Consider the following 21,297-nt stretch of genomic DNA (forward strand, 5'->3'; position numbering starts at 1 on the left):
ATTTACTGTAATTCTGGGGCTCGGTTTTGGTTTTAATGCAGAAAAACAGTGTCGTTAAAAGGCCCTTCCTACCATATCGGATGAGTAACAACGTCCAGACGCTGCTGGTTGAATCGCCTCATTATTGCCCCAAAGATGGCTCTCGGCCATGTGACGCGCTGTGTGAATATGCAGCCGTATTATGCTGGCGAACCCCCCCCCCCCCCCCCTTTCCACCTCCACCTCGTCCCCACGGCTCCACCCCTCGCCGCGTTTTGACTTGTCTCAGCAGTTTGGACATAATTAGTTGGATAAACTTAATGGTTTCAGGAGCTGACTGTGCTGACGCAGGTCGCTTCGGCCGTCTGCTTTCATATCGCAGCGAAGTAACAAAGCGATCAATCACATGTCAGATTAATCTGTTGATCAGCTCCAAGCAGATCTTTTATCTTTCAAACAACCGACTTTCAATCAATCTCAATTGCCCTCACCGTATTATTCTACTTGCTAGTATTGGAGGCACTTGGGGGAGGGAGGGAGGGAGGGGGGGGGGGGGGTTGGCAGTGCAACATGATAAGTGATGCAAAGGTATCATTACAATTCAGTGACAAGGTAGCAGAGCTATTAGGAGGATGTTCATTAATTTGACTGAAGCCTCCAAACGACACGGCGCTGACTGACAGAGGGAACTATTGTAGATGTTGCCGTAGTGAGATTTAGTTTGGTCCTTTAACTCCAGTGCAGGAATCATTGGGATCAAGTCAAGCTGGTCGGAATATGCTGCTGTAACCCACGTAAAGTCATCTGATCTGAGTCATGTTTTGGTTGCAGCACGTCATCCGTCTTTAGAGCAGCTTTGATTGTGAGCCAGTCAAACTAGTGTTTGCTGTTCTGCATCTGCATTGTAAAGAAGCTGCGGTAACAAATTGCCTCATGAGCTTCCCCCTTGGAGAGCCGTGATGTGATCTTTGAGCCCCCCCAACACGCGCACACACACACACACACACACCTGAAAAACCTTCTGAGCAAAGAGTGGCAGTGGAAGAACAGAGCTGTGTGCAAATGAGGAGGGGGCGGGTTATTTAATACATGGTAATTAGACTCCACGGTGGCTCCGCAGTGAGTGACCCGTTCAGCTGTGACCGTGATGAGTTGCATCTGGACGGAGTGGAGCCCTTTCAGTGAGTCCAGCGAGGAGACAGTAAGTTGATGCCGTAACCCAGGGAGCAGATTATTCATCTCGTCAAGCATACACTCTTTAAACTTCCTTATTTATTTTGTCATACACCGCTTTGGAAATTGCATTTTTGCTCTCGGGGAAAATGTTGCAAATTTCAATCTCTCCCTTGTCTCTGATCGGAGTTTGTTTGGTGCATATATTAATAAATTGAACACGTAGCCCTGATTGTACAGGCCCTCTCATCCAAATGCATTCGTCATTTTGGAGATAAAACCAATTTCAAAGCTGCTGATGCCGATTGATTCGTCAAACAGATAACTTTGTCTGTTTGTATCATTTCCTCCCTCCGTTCAAAGTGCTGAATCTGTTATTATTATTATTATTAGTATTGTTATGTTTGAGTGTGATTGCTCCAGTTACCCTGCCAGGAGTTTATTCACATTAAAATGACTGATCCAGTTTCTGTAGACTAGCTTTGACTCACTGAACATCTGTGAGTAACACCGTTAGCCTTCCGTAGTGACTCGCATCAACCAGCACATGTGACCCGCATCTCTGTCTACCGGCCAGAGATGAAATGAAATGAAAATATCCTCCCAGAGAGGATTTCTTTCCCCAATACTGAGTATCCAGTCCTTCCTTGAACTCCGAAGCCCCTGTATGGTATAATTGCCGAGGCACTTTGTTTTGTCTGTACGATCGATAAAGGGGAGAGAAATAATGAGGGAGAAAATTTGGACGAAAGAGGACAAAAGAGAGGTTCGGCTGGAGAGCACTAGACAAGAAGCCACATCTAAATGGAGCGGGTTTCATACTGGGATGAAAGATGAGCAAACACAAGAAAAGAAAAACCTACAGAAGACCACACAAAGTCACGGCAACACACACGGGGTCCGCAGCTGTGGCCATTCATTGTAGTTTGTTGAGCACTAATGCTCACTGTGAATCTGACCAGATCAGAACCTGGCTCAGCTGTATCCACACTGTGCGTGTGCTCTGGATCCAATTGTCCTGCACGCTATGCGTGCTTTCATGTGAACACCTATGGGTGCACTTGAGTGTGTGTGAGGTCAGTCAGAGTGCAGTGAGAAAAGTGTCAGCAGGGTGGGGGCACTTTGGTCCTGACTGGTCTCCTCAGCCAAGTGACACACCAGCACTGCCGGCCAAGAGGCAGACGCTGTCTCTCTTCCTTTCTCTTTCTCGCTCTCTCCCTCTCAGTCATTGACAAACTCTTCTCTTCTTCACCACACTCACTTTGTCACAAGCAGTCGCACTACTTCGCAGTGTTTCACACGTGCGCACGGAATCGCAGCCGCAATCGTGCAGAGTTTTGTAGACACACACACACACACACACACACACACACACAGTGGAGCACAGGATCGCATCGTCACCAAGAGTCACGCATTCTCTGGCAGTCAGACAGGAGAAGCACACGTGCAGATAATACAAAGAAATTCATCAATCTGATATATTAGGGATGCACCCATCTGACTTTTACTGTCTCGATACCGATAGTGACACCTGGGCTTTGGGAATAGTTCGTATTCCTCACTGTGTGGAAGTGACTGCGTTCATTCTTTTATGTGTAAGGCAACATCAGGCGTGAGTCAAATGTGGCTTTCCTAACGATGTAAAACAAAATGTAACAAACAAAGACCTATTTCTATACATTTATTGTGTGAACAGTAAAATAACAGGAATTACAATTCAAGTGAAAATGTCTTTAATGCAGCAAAGAAAATGGTCAAAACATTCAATTCAAATTCCAGTATATATTCTTCTATGTACGTAAAGAATTTAATTCAATCGATTGCCACCGATACAGCTGTTCGAGGCAGTATCGGCCTGATGAATGACTTCGGGATTATTGGTGCATCCCTAATGTACAAACGCTTCAGGGCTAAGTGGCCCACGTGTCCAGCAGGGAGACGAGCTTCTGCAAACACACGGTCAATACAAACGCAGCTCAATCACAACTGCAAACACACTGTTGCATGACGGCGGGCAGCGTTGAGCAATCACGGAAGAAACGTTGGCATAGTGGCACAAATACAGTAAACGCATTTCCAAACCAGGCAGGGAAGTTGTTTGAGTCAGAGGGAGAGAGAGAGTCTCCAGCTGAGGTTCTGACAGGAACAGACCCTGGAGAGGAGAACATGGTGGAGATGTGCGTTTTAAGTATACGGATGTTGCAGTATTTATTTGTGTCTGTGTACCAGAGAAGAGAGAGAACGTGACGTTTCATTATGTTTGTGTGTTTTTATTGTTCGCGTACTGTATGCATGGAACAAACTGTGTGTGTGTGTGTGTGTGTGTGTGGTATCTTCTCCGCAGCAGCTTGTGATGGTGAGTGCGGTCTTGCCTCTATATGATGCACTGTAATGGAGCGTCTTGAGCAAGTGCTTTAACTCTTCTTGGCGCCTTGTAATGGGTTGCTTAAAAAGAGAGAATTGATTTTCCTCCGCCTCACAGGCGCTTCCTCGTAGCACCGACGGGCCACTGTGGCATTCCATGTTTTCAGTTCCTGTGCGGTGGGAGACGGGAAAATAAAATACTTAAAAAAAAAAAAAAGAGTTTGACTTTTGCAGAAAGGGAGAGTTTAGTTTCTCCCCAGCTCTTTAGAGGTTCCCTGGTGAGTTGGCTGGCAGCCTGTTTGCTGGCGGAGCAGCAGCAGCAGTCGGAGGTAGAGCAGACAATGGACACTATAATGCTGTTGGAATTAACGACTGGCATTCCATCGTTGCTCATCTGATTAAGACCCAGTGACAATCTTCCTGCTCCAGTCTCTAGTTGTCACCAGCTATGACTAATGCACTGTGACATCCTGCTTCTCTCTCTCTGTCTCACCCTCTCCTCACGTCACGCGCTATCGATTATTGAAATACTCTCCGTTGCTAACACGACCTCGCAGCTTCTCTTTTGCGCCTTTTCATTCGCCGCGCTCGCTCTCCTCCCCCTGCTGTCCTTTATCTTGTAACATTCATTTGGCTAATTTGATGTTTGGAGTTGATAGAGCTCTGAATGGAGGCCTGTGTTTTATTTTTTTTATTCGCACACATTTGTCTCCATCTCCCGAAGCGCTCATTTCTCTCTCCTTCCTTCTCTCCCTTTTTTTTCTCGTTCCCCCTTTTTGCTCTCTCTCTTTTTCCTTTTCAGAGCTGGGATAATGAAATCAGGCTCCAGCCCTTCATCTATATTAGCGGCATTTTCGGGTCTAAGAGAGACTAACAGCCTGCTAATTCTCTGCCTCTGATTCGTTAAACTGACAGACATTTGCATAATTTAGCTGCCTGCTTTCTGCTCCTCAAAGGTTGGCCTGCAGACGCTTCTGTCACTGAATGGAATTGAAAGCTGTCAACATAATGGCTCGTTTGATCAGATTTTAATATTTGTTTAGAGATCTGTGCAAGAATCAAAGAAGCATGCCTCTAAAAAGCCATTGATTTCAAAGCGATCACATTGATCTTCCTCACAGAAAGTTAAATGTTACATTTATTCCCCCTCTTCTGACAAGTCAACCTAATTATTTTCACACTTCTTGTACCTCCTCTGATTCGTCACACCTTCAGGGTCTGCTGCAGTATTCAAACACCCCCCCCCCCCCTCATGTGATGGAGGGAGCAGGGCTTCTTCGTCTCCTGTGATGCTGACAGGTGTGAGCCGTGGCCGCACTCGGTGGCGTCTCTTTTAAACCGTTTGCTTTTGAGCCGGCGCCGTCTCGAGGCTTACAGCGCTCCCGGTGAATCACGCGCAGTCGCGCGCACGAGCCAACGCGAGTTTGCAAAAAGAGCTCACGCGTTTTGGCTTCCATTGATTCCCACAGATCATGCCCCTGTCTCGCAGTGTGCATACAGGTGTTCCATTAACCTTGCAGGCTGACAGTGTCTCTCTAGGTAGCTTCATTACCTTCAGCATGATTAGCTCTAAACTAGACTGTTGCTTTGAGGTCTCTCTCACTCACACACTCACACACACACACACACACACACACACACACACACACACACACACACACACCTCCCTCCCTGGCCCCCATTGTCAGAGGGCACCCGCAATGTAGTCATGCTTTTCACCATAGATAAGTGGCTGTGTGAGGGAATGAGACGCTCTGTGTGTGTGTGTGACGCTCCCGCCTCCCTCCACGTATTAATGAAGAGATGCGGTACCAGGTGCCCTCTGTAAGAAAGCGACAGTGAGGGAGGAGGAGGAGGAGGAGGAGGAGGAAGGGATGGTAATATGGTTTGGCATTTTCGCGGCCTCCTTTTCCTAATGGCGCTTCGGTCTCGCAGGGATTATCCAACCGGTGCTACTGTGTCACGGTCGTTAAACTGCACTGTGCCGGAGGGAAAGGGCGTGCTGGGGGGGGGGGGGGGCCGAGGGGTTGCAAGGTGGAAGTGTCAGGAGAGAGTGGAAAATGTTCTCAAAAAATGCCCGGGAGGTATGCGACCTTTATCAAATTTGAAGGGGTCCCGAGGGAGCGCATGAAATAGCAGCCCCCTAACCCGTCGCTGTGTGCTCGGGCTGCAGAGGGAGCGAGGCGCAGAGGGGTGAGGAGTGTACTAATGTCAGCAGGAGAAGAACACGCACACAAAAAAGAAAGATGCAAAAACACTAACCGTCTTGTGCGATTAATGGATCACCATTACGGGCGAAATAACATACATCTGGAAGATTGCGCCTCTCTGCAATTGCGATATCTCCATCACCGCTCCTTGTCATCTTTTGAATTCAACTTTACAGGGCAATTAAAAAAATGGCTCCAAAGAAAGCACTTTGCCCTACTTGACTGTTCTGCAGGGACTACTTGAGAAAGTGTTCCATTCTCCCTCTGACGAAAAATGTCTGGAGAAATTTATAAAACCGCACGCCCTCCTGAGAGTCGTTTGGCATTTTTGTTTTACTGACGTCCCCGCCAGCCCTGCTTTCACAATCCCTGTAAATTATTGCTCTGAACCACCCCCCCCCCCCCATGTCTCATCCCTCTTTGTTTCCTTAACTTTCTTCCTTTAGACCTCCCGCACAAATCGCATATCTGTCCTGCAGCCACACGGGCAGCGGTGTGTCTTTGACGCGTTAATGCCTTTTCCCGTGCTGCTGCTGTCATAGCTCAGGTCTCAGTCCTCACATGGAGTATGGATTCATAGCGGTGCGCCAGCTTTTCTTTTGCCTGCTGGACACAAGCATGCTCCCCCCCCCCCCCCCCCCCCCCCCTCATTCCTGGCTCATCTGCTTTTGCACGGCTCCCAGAGAACCTAGGGCTGACCCTCACAGCATATCAAATTCTACATTTCACAGCTTTTTTTTTTTTTTCCACCGACACTGCTGAGCGCCGGGAATATTATCCACATATTTATTCCTCTCTGGATGCAGGCTTCTCTCTGAGTTTGCTCTCTACATGCACAGTCGTGTTTGTTGCCACCGGAGGTCAAAAGGCCACAGAACTGTCCCTATTTGCTCCGCATGTGTCCCATTAGCATCGATTTCCAATTCGACGGGAAAAGTGCAGTTAATACCAGGCGAGTAGCTCGGCTTGTTTTATTTATGAATGTGCCCGTGGAGACATCCATTATCTTCAGTTTTTGCAAAGCCCCAGTGTAGCAACTGGGAGGGAAGTGTTACACAGAATCACAAACCATCTGATTTAAGCACATTTCTTTATACAGGACTCGGGGGGGCTTTGTGGATTCCACCAGAGCTATACCATAGCTCATGTTCCAGCCATGGAATATGAAAAGGCATGGTTCAAACAGTTCATATCATGCATTGGAAATGAGAAGCTTCTGGTTAAAAGCCTGCTTACAAGGGGGAGCATTGACAGATCCTGTCCATAGCGATTCCTTTGATGCCAGTCGGACGACAAGCCGTCTCCTGTTTGATGCAGATGAAACGGAGGCAAAGTGGTTAGCGGTGGCCACGTGTCTCGTTTTTTGTCACAGGCTTGGACTCGCCACACATCATTAGACCTTCATGTCACTAGGACGTGCAGTGTGAAACCCGAGCAACACGAAAATGTCTTTTAAAGGGGAGACGCAGATCGAGGGAGAGCGAGAGGCCTCGTCTCCACCCAGCAGTGATGTGCAGCTCTTTGTGGTCAGCTAATTAAGATCAAATTGAGTGAATTGATTGGCGCAGGGTTTGTGCCGCGTGTGGTTTGGCCCGTCGGCAGCACTGTCGGAGAAGGAGTGAGACTGCAGGAACAAAGGAGAGGTGGGAGCAGCCTCTTGGTCTGTCGGGGAGAGAAGAAAACACATCGACTGCTTCAACTATCAGACTGAGTTACCACGGTTCCTGCTTTTCCATCAATTCAAACGGTCGAGTGTACCAATCCAGAGCGTAGGCGTCTCAAAGCAGACCGGCGTATGTGACGAGGAAGGAGATCATGCCAGGTGTGTGTGAGCACGAGAGGTGGCTTTACGTTCTTTATTCCATATGAATAAAACACTTTGTAAACTCAAGGTGATGGACGACTTTTTATTTATCAGTATAACCGGGATGATTGAAAGAAGAGTCTGAATGTTGGCTGCAGAAATAGAATGACAGAATGTAAACTGTATAATCACCTGACAATAAGAATCTCTGTGTTTACGTTGCCTCAGACTGAGCCGTTTATGTGTCTACATACGGAGCCGGTCCTCTTCACGGAGCCGGCCGCCATGTTTCTACGGCAGCCCAGAACGGACAAACCAAACACTGGCTCCAGATAGGACCAGCTGCGTTTTCACATTCACATCAGCTGTCGACATTCTCCGACACGTTTGCTACGCGAGAAGTGTCAGTTTCACCGCCACGTGCTGCCACATCCTCCACACCTTTTAAAGAGACCATTAATGGAACGCTGTGACATATTTAATCCAAAGAGGGAGGCGTGTAAGTGTTGCGTCGGTGAGTTTAGCCTGCGAGTGAGTAACATATCCAGCCTTTCTCATCAGTCTTTCCGACCGTGTAACTGGAGTCAGGTCTTGGGTGTTGAATTTCAGTAGCAGGCCATTCCTTCTGTTGCTCCAGACGGTCATCACTCACTTCATTCTCACTTCTACGACTTGTATTCAGGCTTAGATTTAGCTGACATCTGGGCATCTGTCAGGTTGAAACGGGTGTGTGATTATTGGCGAAAGGATGATCGGTCTCGCTGCGTCTCGCTCCCTACCTGGAGCCGACCCACCCTTTGACAGTTGTCCACTTGTGCATTGACGCTATATGTCACTGGGTCCCTCCATAGGACGGCCGGGGCGCTTCCATTCATCTCATACATTTATCTCCATTTGCCCATCCATTAATCTCCCTTTACTGTAACCCATCCAGCTACCGGCTAGCCAAAGCAGATGAGACGCCCCATTACTTATTTAGCACCACTTTAAAGGGGACCCGAGTCAATTGAGAGGCCGCTCTCGTTTACGGTAACAACATTTGCCGGCCGGTCTCGAACGCAGCGAGCGAAGACGAGATCGAGCGAGATGGAATCAAGTCAATAAAAGACATTGAGGGGGGGTGATGTGGCCCTGTGGTCAGATAGTTAAGTGAAGGTCAACCTGCCAGGCCGTCTTGTAATCTGGCGGCTCTCTGGACGGTGACAGGCGGACAGATTCGTGACGCCAAGGTGGTAAAGTTGCCTGGCCTTCAATATCCCTTAAAATCAATGTGACCAGAAGAGGAGAGGGATAGTTTCTACCCCCGTAATGAAATCTTTTTCTCATATTATAGAGGGTCCTTGTTCTGAGGAGGGCAGGTTTTGATGCATTGAGAGCTCATGAGAAAGGACACATGATAAGGGGGGGAGAGAGAGAGGGAGAGAGGACATGCTCTCCAAGCAGCCAGGCTTTTCTCTCGTGTGTGTGTGTGTGTGTATTGTGTGTGTGTGTGCGTTTCTATGGATAGACCGGCATGGACACTTTACCTAACCTATCAAGATTCACCTGCTTTTATCGGAGTGCAGACCAACCATCCGGGCCTATACATCACAGCTCCCTCAATACACACTCGCACATACCCGCGACTCCCCCACTCCCCGTCTTCCCTCCTTCTTCCACGCTATATATTGCTGTGTATCACCCTCTGACACTCTGGCAACATATTAAAAAGAGGGATAGTGGCTGCTCTCTGTTATTGCCGGGAAAGTGATTTACCATGTGTCCACATTCCCACCTTATTGATTAAAGAACATGTGTGTGTGTGTGTGTGTTTCACTTTTCTCCATCTCCTTGGGCTTTCTCATTGCCCCTCCTCCTCCTCCTCCTCCTCCTCCTTTTATCTCTCACTTCACTTCCGCTATCTCTGATGTTGCCCAACAATCTCCACCTCTCTCTCTCTCTCTCTCTCTCTCTCTCTCTCTCTCTCTCTCTCTCTCTCTCTCTCTCTCTCTCTCTCTCTCTCTCTCTCTCTCTCTCTCTCTCTCTCTCTCTCTCTCTCTCTCTCTCTCTCTCTCTCTCATATCTATGTTGGCTCTGGACTCATGTGGCTGATTGTGTGTGTGAGTACAGCTGATACATGGGTGAGGCAGGGAGGGAGGGAGGGAGGGGGGAGTGAAAATAAGAGACAAAGAGGGCAAGAAAGAAGGGGAAAAAAATAATTCCCCACTGTAATTCTATCTTCTGTAGCTGCAGCACGATTCATTCAACAGCTGGAAAAAAAAATGCAGGAACAGTACACGTTTGTGGCACACCACATGTTATTTCTCAAGATGCTCAATGAGAATATAGAAATAAGACCACACATGCACCCTTGTTAAAGAGTGCTGCAGGGATGGCCTATATTTTTGCACACCAACCCCCAGAAGTAAGCGTCGCACTGGTTCCCCTCGACAACTCCGTTCCATTGGATTTTGGATTATTGCATGTTTTGTTCAGCAGGATAATCCTCACAAATGAACACCACTTTTATGTTTTTTCGAGCCTCAGAAGCAATCGGCGGATGTAAAGAAAGCCACATCGTTAGGCTGAAAAACAAACTACACCACGGTTACATGAGCACGAGCACACACACACACACACACACACACACACACACACACACACACAGCGTGTCTGTGAAGGTGAACGAGTCACATTATCACTTGACCTCTTGGACTCCAGGGAAACCAGATGTTGAAAGCAAATATTTGGCTCATGATCAAGTATGGGCAAAAGTAATGACGTTCCTGTCGGCTCCTCTTTATGTTTAGTGCTCATTTGCAGATATGATCATGCTACCACGCTAAAATAAGAAGGTTGACATGGTAACCATTAAACCTGCTGAACATCAACATGTCAGCTGTGTCATTGTTAGCATGCTGCAGAGAAACTGGCCTTAACGCCTCTTTATTTTAGCTCTTTTTTCTGGCAGTAAAGCGTCTGCAGGGTGCCGAGTAGCGCTTCATGGAAAAAGCGCTCAAATCTCTTTTTTCCCCTCAGGTTTCTAAGACAACAATATCTTCACAACATATCGGCACTCTAACCCCCGTTGCATGGCAGACGAGCATCGCTCCTTTGTTTTACATTGTTGTGTTCACCACGAGCACCAAACGGAGGATGTCTGCTTCACGCTTGCCGTCGATGAGCTCGTCGCCGCTCAATCTGACAGCAGTGACGTCAGAGCGCCTCACACAGCGGCTAGCATGACTTAGCTTGTTGCTTGATGAATGACTTCGGTCACATTTAACCCAATCGATATGAGACTGCTGTCGCAGGCTTTCACGGTCGGGTCAGTAACTGCATAAAAATCACTCCACAGAATTACTTGTGCTTCAATTATATTACATCAAATAAGAACCCAATGATTTCATCCCCCGCTCATCTCCTCTCATGGTTTTCCCCTTCATGCCACTTGTTTTTTTTCAAGCAGACAAGAAAGTAAATGTCATTTCAACCGCACTATTAAATGCAGTTTCCATTTCTAGTAGAGACTACTGTTCACTGAACCCGGGCAGCGTCTGACCCTCATCCCAACGAGGTGGAAGGAGGGTCGCGAATCCATGTTGAATGACGCACATCGACCCACTCGGGTTTAATTCACTCCGTCAGTGTGTCGAAGGTCATAAAACTACACTGTGACAGAAGACTTTCCTCTAGTCGTTACCTCTCCTACAATTTAGTTTATGCCTCAGTCTCCTTATCGTTACCTTTTCTTTCTTCTCTCTTCGGTCATTTCAGGGGTCTCTCTATTTGTTCCTTCCACTTGCCTAGGCTGTCTCCCGGGCCATTCATCGATACCGCTCCCACCCTTTTGAAAAGGTTGGGATTTGAGAAGATTAATATGCCGTTGGATCAAACTGGGAGATTTTTTATTTTTTTGGCTCGCCCGGAGCCGGCCTGGACACACAGCAGCCGTCAGTGGTGACGGGGGACTCGAGCAGATGGCCCGGCTTAATCGGGGAGACAGAGCTGTCCTGTGTGTGTGTGTGTGTGTGTGTGTGTGTGTGTACCTGGGTTTTCAGTAGTGTTTGTGTTCAGGAATTTTTCAGGAAATCAACAATGAATAGATGCAACAAACTTGGCAGTGAAGAGCGTCTAACTCGCGGCTCTGTCATGAACCAGCACGGATTGAAGCTGACGGAGTTGGGAATTTGGTGCGCTGCACATCTGAACTCTGGTCTGATGTGCTTTAATGTGATCGACTCTGTAAGGGAGAGACGTCGCTCTTTGATTTATTAGATATTTCCTCGTAGTGTGCCGTTTTCTACTCGACTCTATAAAAGGCGCTGTTAAGTGTCTCTTCATTGTCTTTAAAATGAGGTTCTACGAGCGTCAGTCTGCTACCAGCTGTTCATGTCGCTTTTCAGGCGTAATGTTTACCGTTTCTTCCGCTTCAGAGTGAAACTTCTCGTTCTCACCAGGGAGCTGGATGGTGCGGCCAGGTTGTTACTGTTGTTGGGGGGTGACACATGGGGAAAGTGAGGAGGCGTACAGGCACACAATCCCTCACCCGGAGGACCTGCGTTCTACTCCCAGACTGGCAAATGTTCTCACTCGCTGAGGTGTTCTTCAGCAAAGCACGAAATCACTGGCTGGCCTTGACCCTGGATTGGGCCGAGATAAGAGAGACAACTAAGTATGACTTAGGGAAGTTGCAGTACAGTACATCTTGTTCAGTGGGTGCATCGGCAGCACTTTTTGAAGCCAGAGAGCGTTTTATTTTTTGTTCACTCTCTGTTTCCTCAGACAGTCTGGGGATTCAAAGCAGTGAGTTTTCCAGTCACAAGCACTGTTTCTCTACCACTGTCCCTGCTGTCAGGAACCAACGCTCAAAGTTCTAACAAGGGAAATGTCGGCTGGAGAAGCTGTCATTTCCTACTCATTTCCTCTAAAACGTAGACTTAACAAGTGCATTTAATGAAGGCATTTAATAAGACCTTGGTGGTCGTGGGAATTTCGTTCTTTGGTAAATCGTCTTTAGTGCCAGATTCATGGACGGTGCTTCACATGAATGCTTGCACTCTGAATATTTTAAATTTTGAAACAGTATACTTTACTCAGCCTCTTGGTGGAAATTGCCCTGCTCTGTGGTTGAGGTGCAGGGTCAACCAGCAGGACTGGGCCTGTAGAGCAGGTGGGGGTTAAATATCTTGCTCGAGGGCTCTTGTAGCACTACGGCGGACACACAAGGGGATCCAACCACAGGCCCTCCAGCCTGAGGATGACCTCTGTCTTTATGGTAATTGCTGGAAGAGCAAAATCGAAGACGCGCGGGGCATCTCCATGGTGACGGAGGCGATGTCATGATCCCTGCTGCCGGCACGCTCTCAGTAGCTGAGGATGCAACCACACGCCACGACGGCTTTTTATAGTGAAGGTCAGTGGGCTCGCACACTCCTCCGCTGTAAATCACTGTCACTGTATCCACTCCTCCCGCTCTCCTGCACATTGTCTCCCGTCTCTTGCTCTCGTTTAATTCTCCCGGCCTCTTTTTCACTCTCTCATTGCTGCTCCGTCTCCGTTATTGATGTGTGTGTGTGTGTATATCTCTTGATCTCTCCTCCAGCTTGGCCGTGCACTCTGAGTCGGTGGTGTTGAAAGAGATGGATGCTCGCTGCCCGCGGTAATCTCCGCAGCAGCCATTTAGATAATTAAGTCACTATTCTTGCAGTTGCCTCGCGTCCCGCCACGGGAGCTGAGACTACACGCACACGCGTGCACATGCCCCCGCGTGCATGTTGATATATTAACACACGCGTGTCCCAGCAGTTACAATAATGTCGCAGAACATGTCATGTTTTTTTGTTGTTCTTACTGCTCTCTGTGTGTGTGTGTGTGTGTGTGTGTGTGTGTGTGTGTGTGTAGGCCCGTGTGCCTAGCAGTGTGTTTGTGGCATCAGCAGTGAGAGCTGTTTGTTTTGATGCTGTTGTTGCTTTTTATTTAGAGAACAGAGAAATTCGCAGAAAGGATGCAGCGGGGAGAGAAAAGGCGACAGCTGCCATGGGGGACACACACACACACACACACACACACACACACACACACACACACACACACACACACACACACGGGCGTAAGCACACTGCATGATTGGCATCTGGAAATCTGATGCTCCCACACAGCGTAGAAAAAGAGTTTGCAGAAAGGCTGCATGGGTAGGTGTGCACACGAGCCCCAGGGTTTTTCTCCAGCTTTGTGTCTCGCCGTTGTGATAATGTGGCGTTTTGTTGAAAGTCTGTGTTTTAATTAACTGAGCAGCAGCGTGCTGCGGTGGAGGCAGCAGTGCCTCTCTGGTTCCTCGGGCTAATCGCATGCCAGGGACACCGAGCACCAAACGCTGGCAGGGCGTCGCTAAACTCGGCCATTGCGACGCGACGCGACGCTTCACGCCGCCGCGGCCGTCCCCGTCTGGACGGGTGCCAGTGAAAGCTGGCTCTTTCTTGGGGCAGTAAAGTGATGGCCGTCCCATGCTGTTTTCATCATGCAGAAGTGAAACCGTAGCCAGTTTGTTCAAAATACAGTAAACAAGCAGCTTGGAAACCCTTGCATCATGATGTTGCATAAGTTTTACTGCTCTGCAACAGGATTGCGCTGATGCACACTGAGGGGGAAGCTTGCTGTCAGTGGTGAAGGTATATGCAATGTCTCTGAATACTAAGAAAACACAAGCCGTGGCCTCATCTTCTTTGTACTTCTTTTGCGCTCTGTAGTGTCTACCTAATACGCCGTATCCGCTTTGAATGATCTGGCCTTTGCATGCGTTATCAAAGAGAAGATGATCGGGAAGTGTCTGTCTCTGGCAAAATGAGGCAGTGTGTGCATGTCACCCACCAGTGTTTCATCCATCAATGTGTCGGATTAATGTACAAAGTGCTGTCTCTCACTATCGTCTCCTCTAAAAACCTCTGTGGAAATCCTAATAGGCAGATGAGATAAGGAAATGCGAGGTGCTGGATTCAGATTAGCGCAATAATCTGCAGAGAGTGACTGGTGACTACCCCGTGGTTCAGGTTTTATTTGAGTGTCAAATGCTTCCCAGTTGTCCTGTAGCTGCAGCTGTTTAAGTAAAACCAGCCTACGTGCCTCTAATCATCTGCTAAAATGGAAGCTATTTATGCTCCTAATGGCGCGTAAGCTGGTCGGCTTTGTTTTGAGACGTCCTATGTTTTTTTTTATGACACACCACTGACTGTGCCGCGTCTTTGGATTCCACTCAGACCACTAATGAGGTGTACGAGTTGTAGCAAAGTACTAATTCCCCTCAAACCGCTGGGATTAATTGGAACCGCTAATGCTCAGAATCAATCCTAACAATGGGCTCGTTGGTTTCCAGGCCAGCAGGTAGCTGCATTCATCTCTGCTTCTCATCCTTGAAGATGGCTTTTTCTCTTCCTCTCTGCAACCCTCGCACCTCGCCTCCACACACACACACACACACACACACACACACACACACACACACGTAAACGGTCCATCCTTTCCTTTGCTGCGTTTTTCTTTCCTCTGTCGTCCCCCCCCCCCCCCCCCCCCATCTTCCGCAACATCAATTTAGGTCTTTTCTGGCAGATCAGTTTGCTTCATCGATCAGTAGAAAAGACGGTGGGAAGAAAAAATCTCAAAATACAGAAAGCATTTATTACTGTGTACTCTGTACCATGCAGTTAACAATGTTTTAGTGTGACAGCACATTGCTTAATGTGTGTGTGTGTGTGTGTGTGTGTGTGTAAAGGTACCATCTGAATTGAGACTGCATCTTCATCATCTGGTGGAGGAGGATTTAAAAAGCCTGTGACTCTTGCGTTTGCTCCAGGCTATTCCTGTACAAACAGTGTCTCCCATGATTTAAATATCAGGATGAACACCTTTGTTGTCCTGGAGGAACGGTCAGTACATTTACGAGTGTGTGTGTGTGTGTGTGTGTGTGTGTGTGCCTGTGACAGTTAAAAGTGTTACTGGTTGGTTGTGCGCGTCTCCCACTGGGCAGCTTATCGACAGCAATATCTTGTCCTCCTAAAGTCACAGTACCCCTTCCTTCTCCCGACCCTCATTTGTGCCGTCCATCCAGACTTGCCGATGGACGGCTTGATCACCAGCAGCCGGTGTAGCAGGTGGCTCTTTATGTGTGTGAGTGTGGTGGAAGCTGCGCTGTCTCCGGGTCAATAGAAGTAAACACTACTACGGAATGGAAACGGAGCCCTTCCTCTCGGGGAGTATCCGTGGCCGGGTGGACTAGCTGGGGCTATTAAAAGCCAAGCAGAATGTGCCAGCGAAGCAAACATCACACCCCAGAACAGAAGTGTGACACGCAAACCCAACCCTGATCACACCCTCCTCTCTATTTCAGGCTGCACACACACTCACACACACCGTACTGCTGTTTTTTTTTCATCTCATTTGCTCGTTCGCTCGCTCGCTCCGGCTCGCGCTGCCACGTTCTGTCCATCTGTTAAGCTCCATCTTTCCTCACGTCTATCTGCGGCTCCCTGCATATTCCCACACGGCTTTGCTAACGCAGCTCTGTCTCTCTCACACACACTCCGACATGCTGCGCGCCGCCTCGGAGTGACAGATGCTGTTCTTTAAGGGTGTGCGTCTCACGTTCCCACCTGCCAGACAACTTTTCATTTTGGCTAATCACCCCGCTGTTGCTCGGGAGCCGGAGTTATTGGAGACTCCTGATGGTGCGCTGCGTGGACCGACAAACCCGCACACGCGCGGGGACAGTGTAGGAACATGCAGGGCATCTCCATGGTGACAGCAACGAGGTCGCGGGCATTAGCGTATGCCCACACATAAACACACTTATACTCCTCGACTGCGTCTCTTTGTCAGAACCACAACGATCTCACTTTCCTGTCTCAGTGGCACATGCGTTTGAAACATCACATGCAGGCTGCAATTGCGATTGTGACGCGTTAGCAGTGCTAGAATAGACATTGTTTTTTAAACGGGAGTTGAAAAACACCCAGCGACCAACACACACACACACACACACACACACACACACACACACACACACACACACCATGCCTCCTCTGCAGCAGCTTTTAACTCAGGACCTGACTGACAGCACAATGGGTATTCCAGTCAGCTCGTTAAGTTTGATTGCTGACACGGTATTTCTCTCCTACTTTTTCGCCTCCTCTGTTCTGGTTGGAAACCTGAACCTTTTTTTATGTTGCTATTTGCGCTTCCAGAGGATTAGTGATCTTAATCGTTCTTTAGATTTTCATCTCTCTGCAAAAGATCCTCAGTCTTGAGCTGTTACTCTGAGTAGGAGCAGTCTGAATATAGCGTTTGGCGTGGGAAAGTCTGGTGCCTTCAGGTACGATTACTAACATGCTGATAGGATTGCAGGAGCTGAGGAGCCTCGTTAATTGCTGTATGGTATGACTGGAATGCTGTCGTTACTTTCCTTCTGAAATTGAAAAGGCTCTTAAAAAGCTCTGCATTACATGCGAGCCTCGCAGCAAAAGGTCATCGTCTCCCCTCTCTGCAGGGCCGGGGCTGACGGCGGCGGCGGTGGATGTGAAAGGAAGCGGGCAAATCTTTATCGGCACCTTCTCCCTAGAGCAGTGCGGTGCAAAGTGTCATTGTAGATGTCATGTATTTAAGTGTTTATCCTGTCTGCCAGAGTCCACAGGTGTGTTGGGTGTTGGTTTCCACAGGCACCTCAGAGAGCGCAACTTTCTTTCATCCCTCACAAACGCACGCCCTCAGCCTCAAGGTGAGGCGGACTCATACACTGACGCACGCACGCACGGAGACTTTATTAAAGGAGTTGAAGAAAACGCACGGAAAGGGAATTTAAGCGTCTAATTAGTAGCTTAAATCCCTCTGTTCACCAAGGACCAGAAGTGTAGTGGGATTTGTCTCAGCGACACTGCAGGGATCACTTACCAGCCTCTGGTTACACAGCACATGCTGACTTGCATATAGTGGCATGATGGCAGGAATTCACTTGGGGGCTTGTGACCATATTGAAATGTATGCCAAGATTCTCAAAATGCCACTTGGGTAAGTGAATTTGAGTCATGGTAATGTGAGACGCTCCTCTTACCGTTAACGTTGCATGACTGTTTATTTGAAGGTCCTCGTGTCAGAGCGTCTCATGAAACGATGCTCTGTTCCAATGAACAGGTCGTTGCGTCACAATGAAGTTTTGATCCAAAGTTTACGGACTTTACTTTCTAACTGGCACCTTTTGACACATTCACAAAATAATGATGACAAATAAACATAGCACAGTCACCTTTAATAAACCATTCCAAATATACATTCACTATTGTATGAGCTTATAATATCAGAATACATATATGTATACAGTGTGTATATATATGTAAAGTGTATATATATGTAAAATGTATATATATGTAAAATGTATACAGTGTATATATATGTACAATGTGTATATATGTAAAATGTATACATATGTAAAATGTGTATATATATGTAAAATGTATACAGTGTATATATGTAAAATGTATACATATGTAAAATGTGTATATATATGTAAAATGTATATCTGTAAAATGTATACAGTGTATATATGTAAAATGCATATATGTAAAATGTATACAGTGTATATATGTAAAATGTATACATATGTAAAATGTGTATATGTAAAATGTATACATTGTATACACATACACAGTGTATACATGTAATATGTATACAGTGTGTATATATATGTATACAGTGTGTATATATATGTATACAGTGTGTATATATATATGTATACAGTGTGTATATATATATGTATACAGTGTGTATGTAATATGTATACAGTGTGTATGTAATATGTATACAGTGTGTATGTAATATGTATACAGTGTGTATGTAATATGTATACAGTGTGTATGTAATATGTATACAGTGTGTATGTAATATGTATACAGTGTGTATGTAATATGTATACAGTGTGTATGTAATATGTATACAGTGTGTGTGTAATATGTATACAGTGTGTGTGTAATATGTATACAGTGTGTGTGTAATATGTATACAGTGTGTGTGTAATATGTATACAGTGTGTATGTAATATGTATACAGTGTGTGTGTAATATGTATACAGTGTATGTGTATATAGATCTTTTATGTAATTTATACATGTGTGATGAAGTTGACATTACAGGCATTAATTCAAGGGATAAGCCCAAAATGTTCCCATCATTCCTGTGTGTGTGTAATCCATAGACTCTAAACACACTAAATTACATTCTATACCATTTATGGAGGAATTTAAACAAATCCCCCAGCTACTGTGACATTATTACAAAGTGTACGAAGCGTGGCTTTGATGTCTCATCTACAAACATAACGAACCTAACTTAGTTTTGACTGTGACCTCTCCCAGACATTACATTAGTGTACCTCAACGGTAGATCAGAACGAGCCGGAAAACAACTAGAACTCCATATTTTGGCATTTATGTACGAGTACTCTGGTAATACGAGTCTCATTATGGATGCTCACTGAACAGTAGCGCCCAAATAAATAAGTGAACCTTTCAATCTTTTTCTCAATTACTTGTTTCAAACAATTCATCGATTGTTTGACATTTTTCACAATTTTCTGACTTTTTATAGAACAATCGGTGATTTCCAAAACCCAAGATGACATCATCAAATGTCTCGTTTTGTCCACAACTCAAATATTTTCAGTTTACCAGAAAATATTGAAATTTTAAAAGCTGGAATCTGTACTTTTTTTTGTGAATTGATTAATTGTTTATTATTCTTATTTTAATAGTTGACAACTAATCGATACTTCATTGCAGCCCTCATTACATCCCGCCAAAACAGTACGTGCATAGTGCATACACAGTTGTTCACTTGTAGTATATGCTGCGTTTGTACACACACACACACACACACAGAGAAGCAGGCATTTCAAGGCGCTCGCTCCTCTGCGAGGCAAGAAGCAGCGTGAAGAATAAAGACCTATCATCTGCTGTCATTCTCTCCTTACAAACCGGGGGTATTTTGCATGGGGCTTGCAGAACCTGGTTCTGAGGTTGTTATTTATTTATTTCAACTGTTTATCAAGGGCTTCGGGAAGCGGAGCATGCCTTTGGTTGAGGAGGAGTACAATGAGCCGCAAAGCCCCACAGTGAATGGATTCCACTCCTCAGATCCTGTGCCGCTTTGATTTACGATGTAATATAGAGTGATACGCCGCTCATGCTACACAATAGCGCCATGCCCCATACTGATGAGATTCCAGCTCACCTCGCCTCTTAGCCTATCACAGCCCGCTGTGCTTGAAAGGAGGAGAACCCTCAAATGCAATCCAAGGGCAATCTGATTGAATTAACCGGCCATTCGATGTATGAGATGAGCCGTAATTGCGGTGCTATTTATCTATTCAGATGAATGGGTCGTGACACTACAGCGCCATCCTCGCAAGAACTTCGCTGAGTGCGTACCTTATTCCTTATTTCACCTCTCATTGCTGATCCCAGATGCCCAGCGTTACAAATCCAGCTCTTAATGATGTTTGCACGGATGGTGTGTTTTTCTTTTGTTTTTTTTTATTGACCTGCTCAGCAGTGCTCGTTTCTCTCCCTCTCTTGTCGCAGCCTTCGTTAATGACTGAGAGAATGGGAATTAGAGGCAACAAATGAGCCGCACTGTGTTCATGTCAGTCAGGTGCAATGGGAGCTGTGAGCGTTTACACCCTCGGTTCAACGTGTTCTCCCTTTAATTCACTCGGCGTCTCGCTTTTTATTTGTCCTATGGTGCTTTTTAGAAACCCTGCTTTTGTGTCTGTATCCCCCCCCCCCTCGCTCTCACCATTTGCATATATTTAATACAATTCCAACCTCACCTATTCCCTCTTTGTGTCTATCTCCTGCAGGCCTGCCCCTGTTATTGCCTCTGAGAGGAAGAGGAAGTGATGTCACGCCACCACCACCGCTTTGAGAGGGACTACCGGGGACCCTGGGAGCGGAGGGACATCCGTCCGTCCGGCCTCCACAACGGCGGAGCCAATCACAGCTGTGCCTCTGCCGTTGTCAATGGCAACAACCGTCCGGGGCTCCTCCCCCTCCCGGTCATCCCCTCCCTCCTCCCCACCCCGGTCACAGTTGCCGTGACAACATCGAGTAACGACATCGCGGTCAAGCGAGGCATCCCGTCCGCGGGATCGGTGGCTTCGGCGTCTGCCAAGGTAAGAGCCCCGTCCGAATGGACGCCTTCTGACTCCGTCACGGTTCTCTCTCGTCTCCGTCTCTCCCTGTGTCAACGTTTTAAACCTGTAAAGACTCCCCAACTGCACATCATCTTCAGCTTTCCTCATGCTTTTGAGCCTTTTCAGCTTCCCCGTCTCTCCCTCGCTTCTGTCTTCCAGTTCTCATCTCCCACTTTCCTCCAAATGTTTCCAACTCACTGGCATGGCTGTCTTCATAGTTCAACTGTCTCAGCTCTTCAAGCCCCTCCGCTCTCTCTCTCTCTCTCTCTCTCTCTCTCTCTCTCTCTCTCTCTCTGCTGCCTCCTGCACTCTCTGCCCTTATCCCTCACTCCAGTCCTGCTGCTCTCTCGGCACTCTCTCTGTCCAATGCCCCCTCTTCTTGCCAAACCGTTCTCCTTCCATCTTCATTTTCTCTCCCTGCCGAATGGCAGGCTTGGCCCTGCCTTTGCCTCCTTGGTAATTTCTGTCTTTCATTATGTAAATGACCTCTGACAGTGGCTCAAATGGGCGCTGCTGTCAGAAGTGATGGCTGGAGGTGGTCCTTTTCTTAACAAGCAA

The 21,297-nt window shown here is 47.0% G+C and overlaps 1 protein-coding gene across 2 annotated transcripts in view; it reads left to right on the top strand.

The window, feature by feature from the left end:
• Positions 1 to 21,297, top strand: part of klhl29 (kelch like family member 29) — a gene marked incomplete at its 3' end in the record, with an annotated part of 170,916 nt that overhangs the window by 38,489 nt on the left and 111,130 nt on the right. For both annotated transcript variants that reach the window (XM_079291403.1, XM_079291402.1), the window contains exon 3: positions 20,407 to 20,718. In XM_079291403.1, the coding sequence (XP_079147529.1) occupies positions 20,446 to 20,718 (273 nt within the window). In that variant the 5' untranslated portion in view covers positions 20,407 to 20,445. The remainder of the gene's footprint in view (positions 1 to 20,406; positions 20,719 to 21,297) is intronic.

This window comes from Melanostigma gelatinosum (genome assembly GCF_949748355.1).
Source record: "Melanostigma gelatinosum genome assembly, chromosome: 19".
Lineage (NCBI taxonomy): Eukaryota > Metazoa > Chordata > Actinopteri > Perciformes > Zoarcidae > Melanostigma > Melanostigma gelatinosum.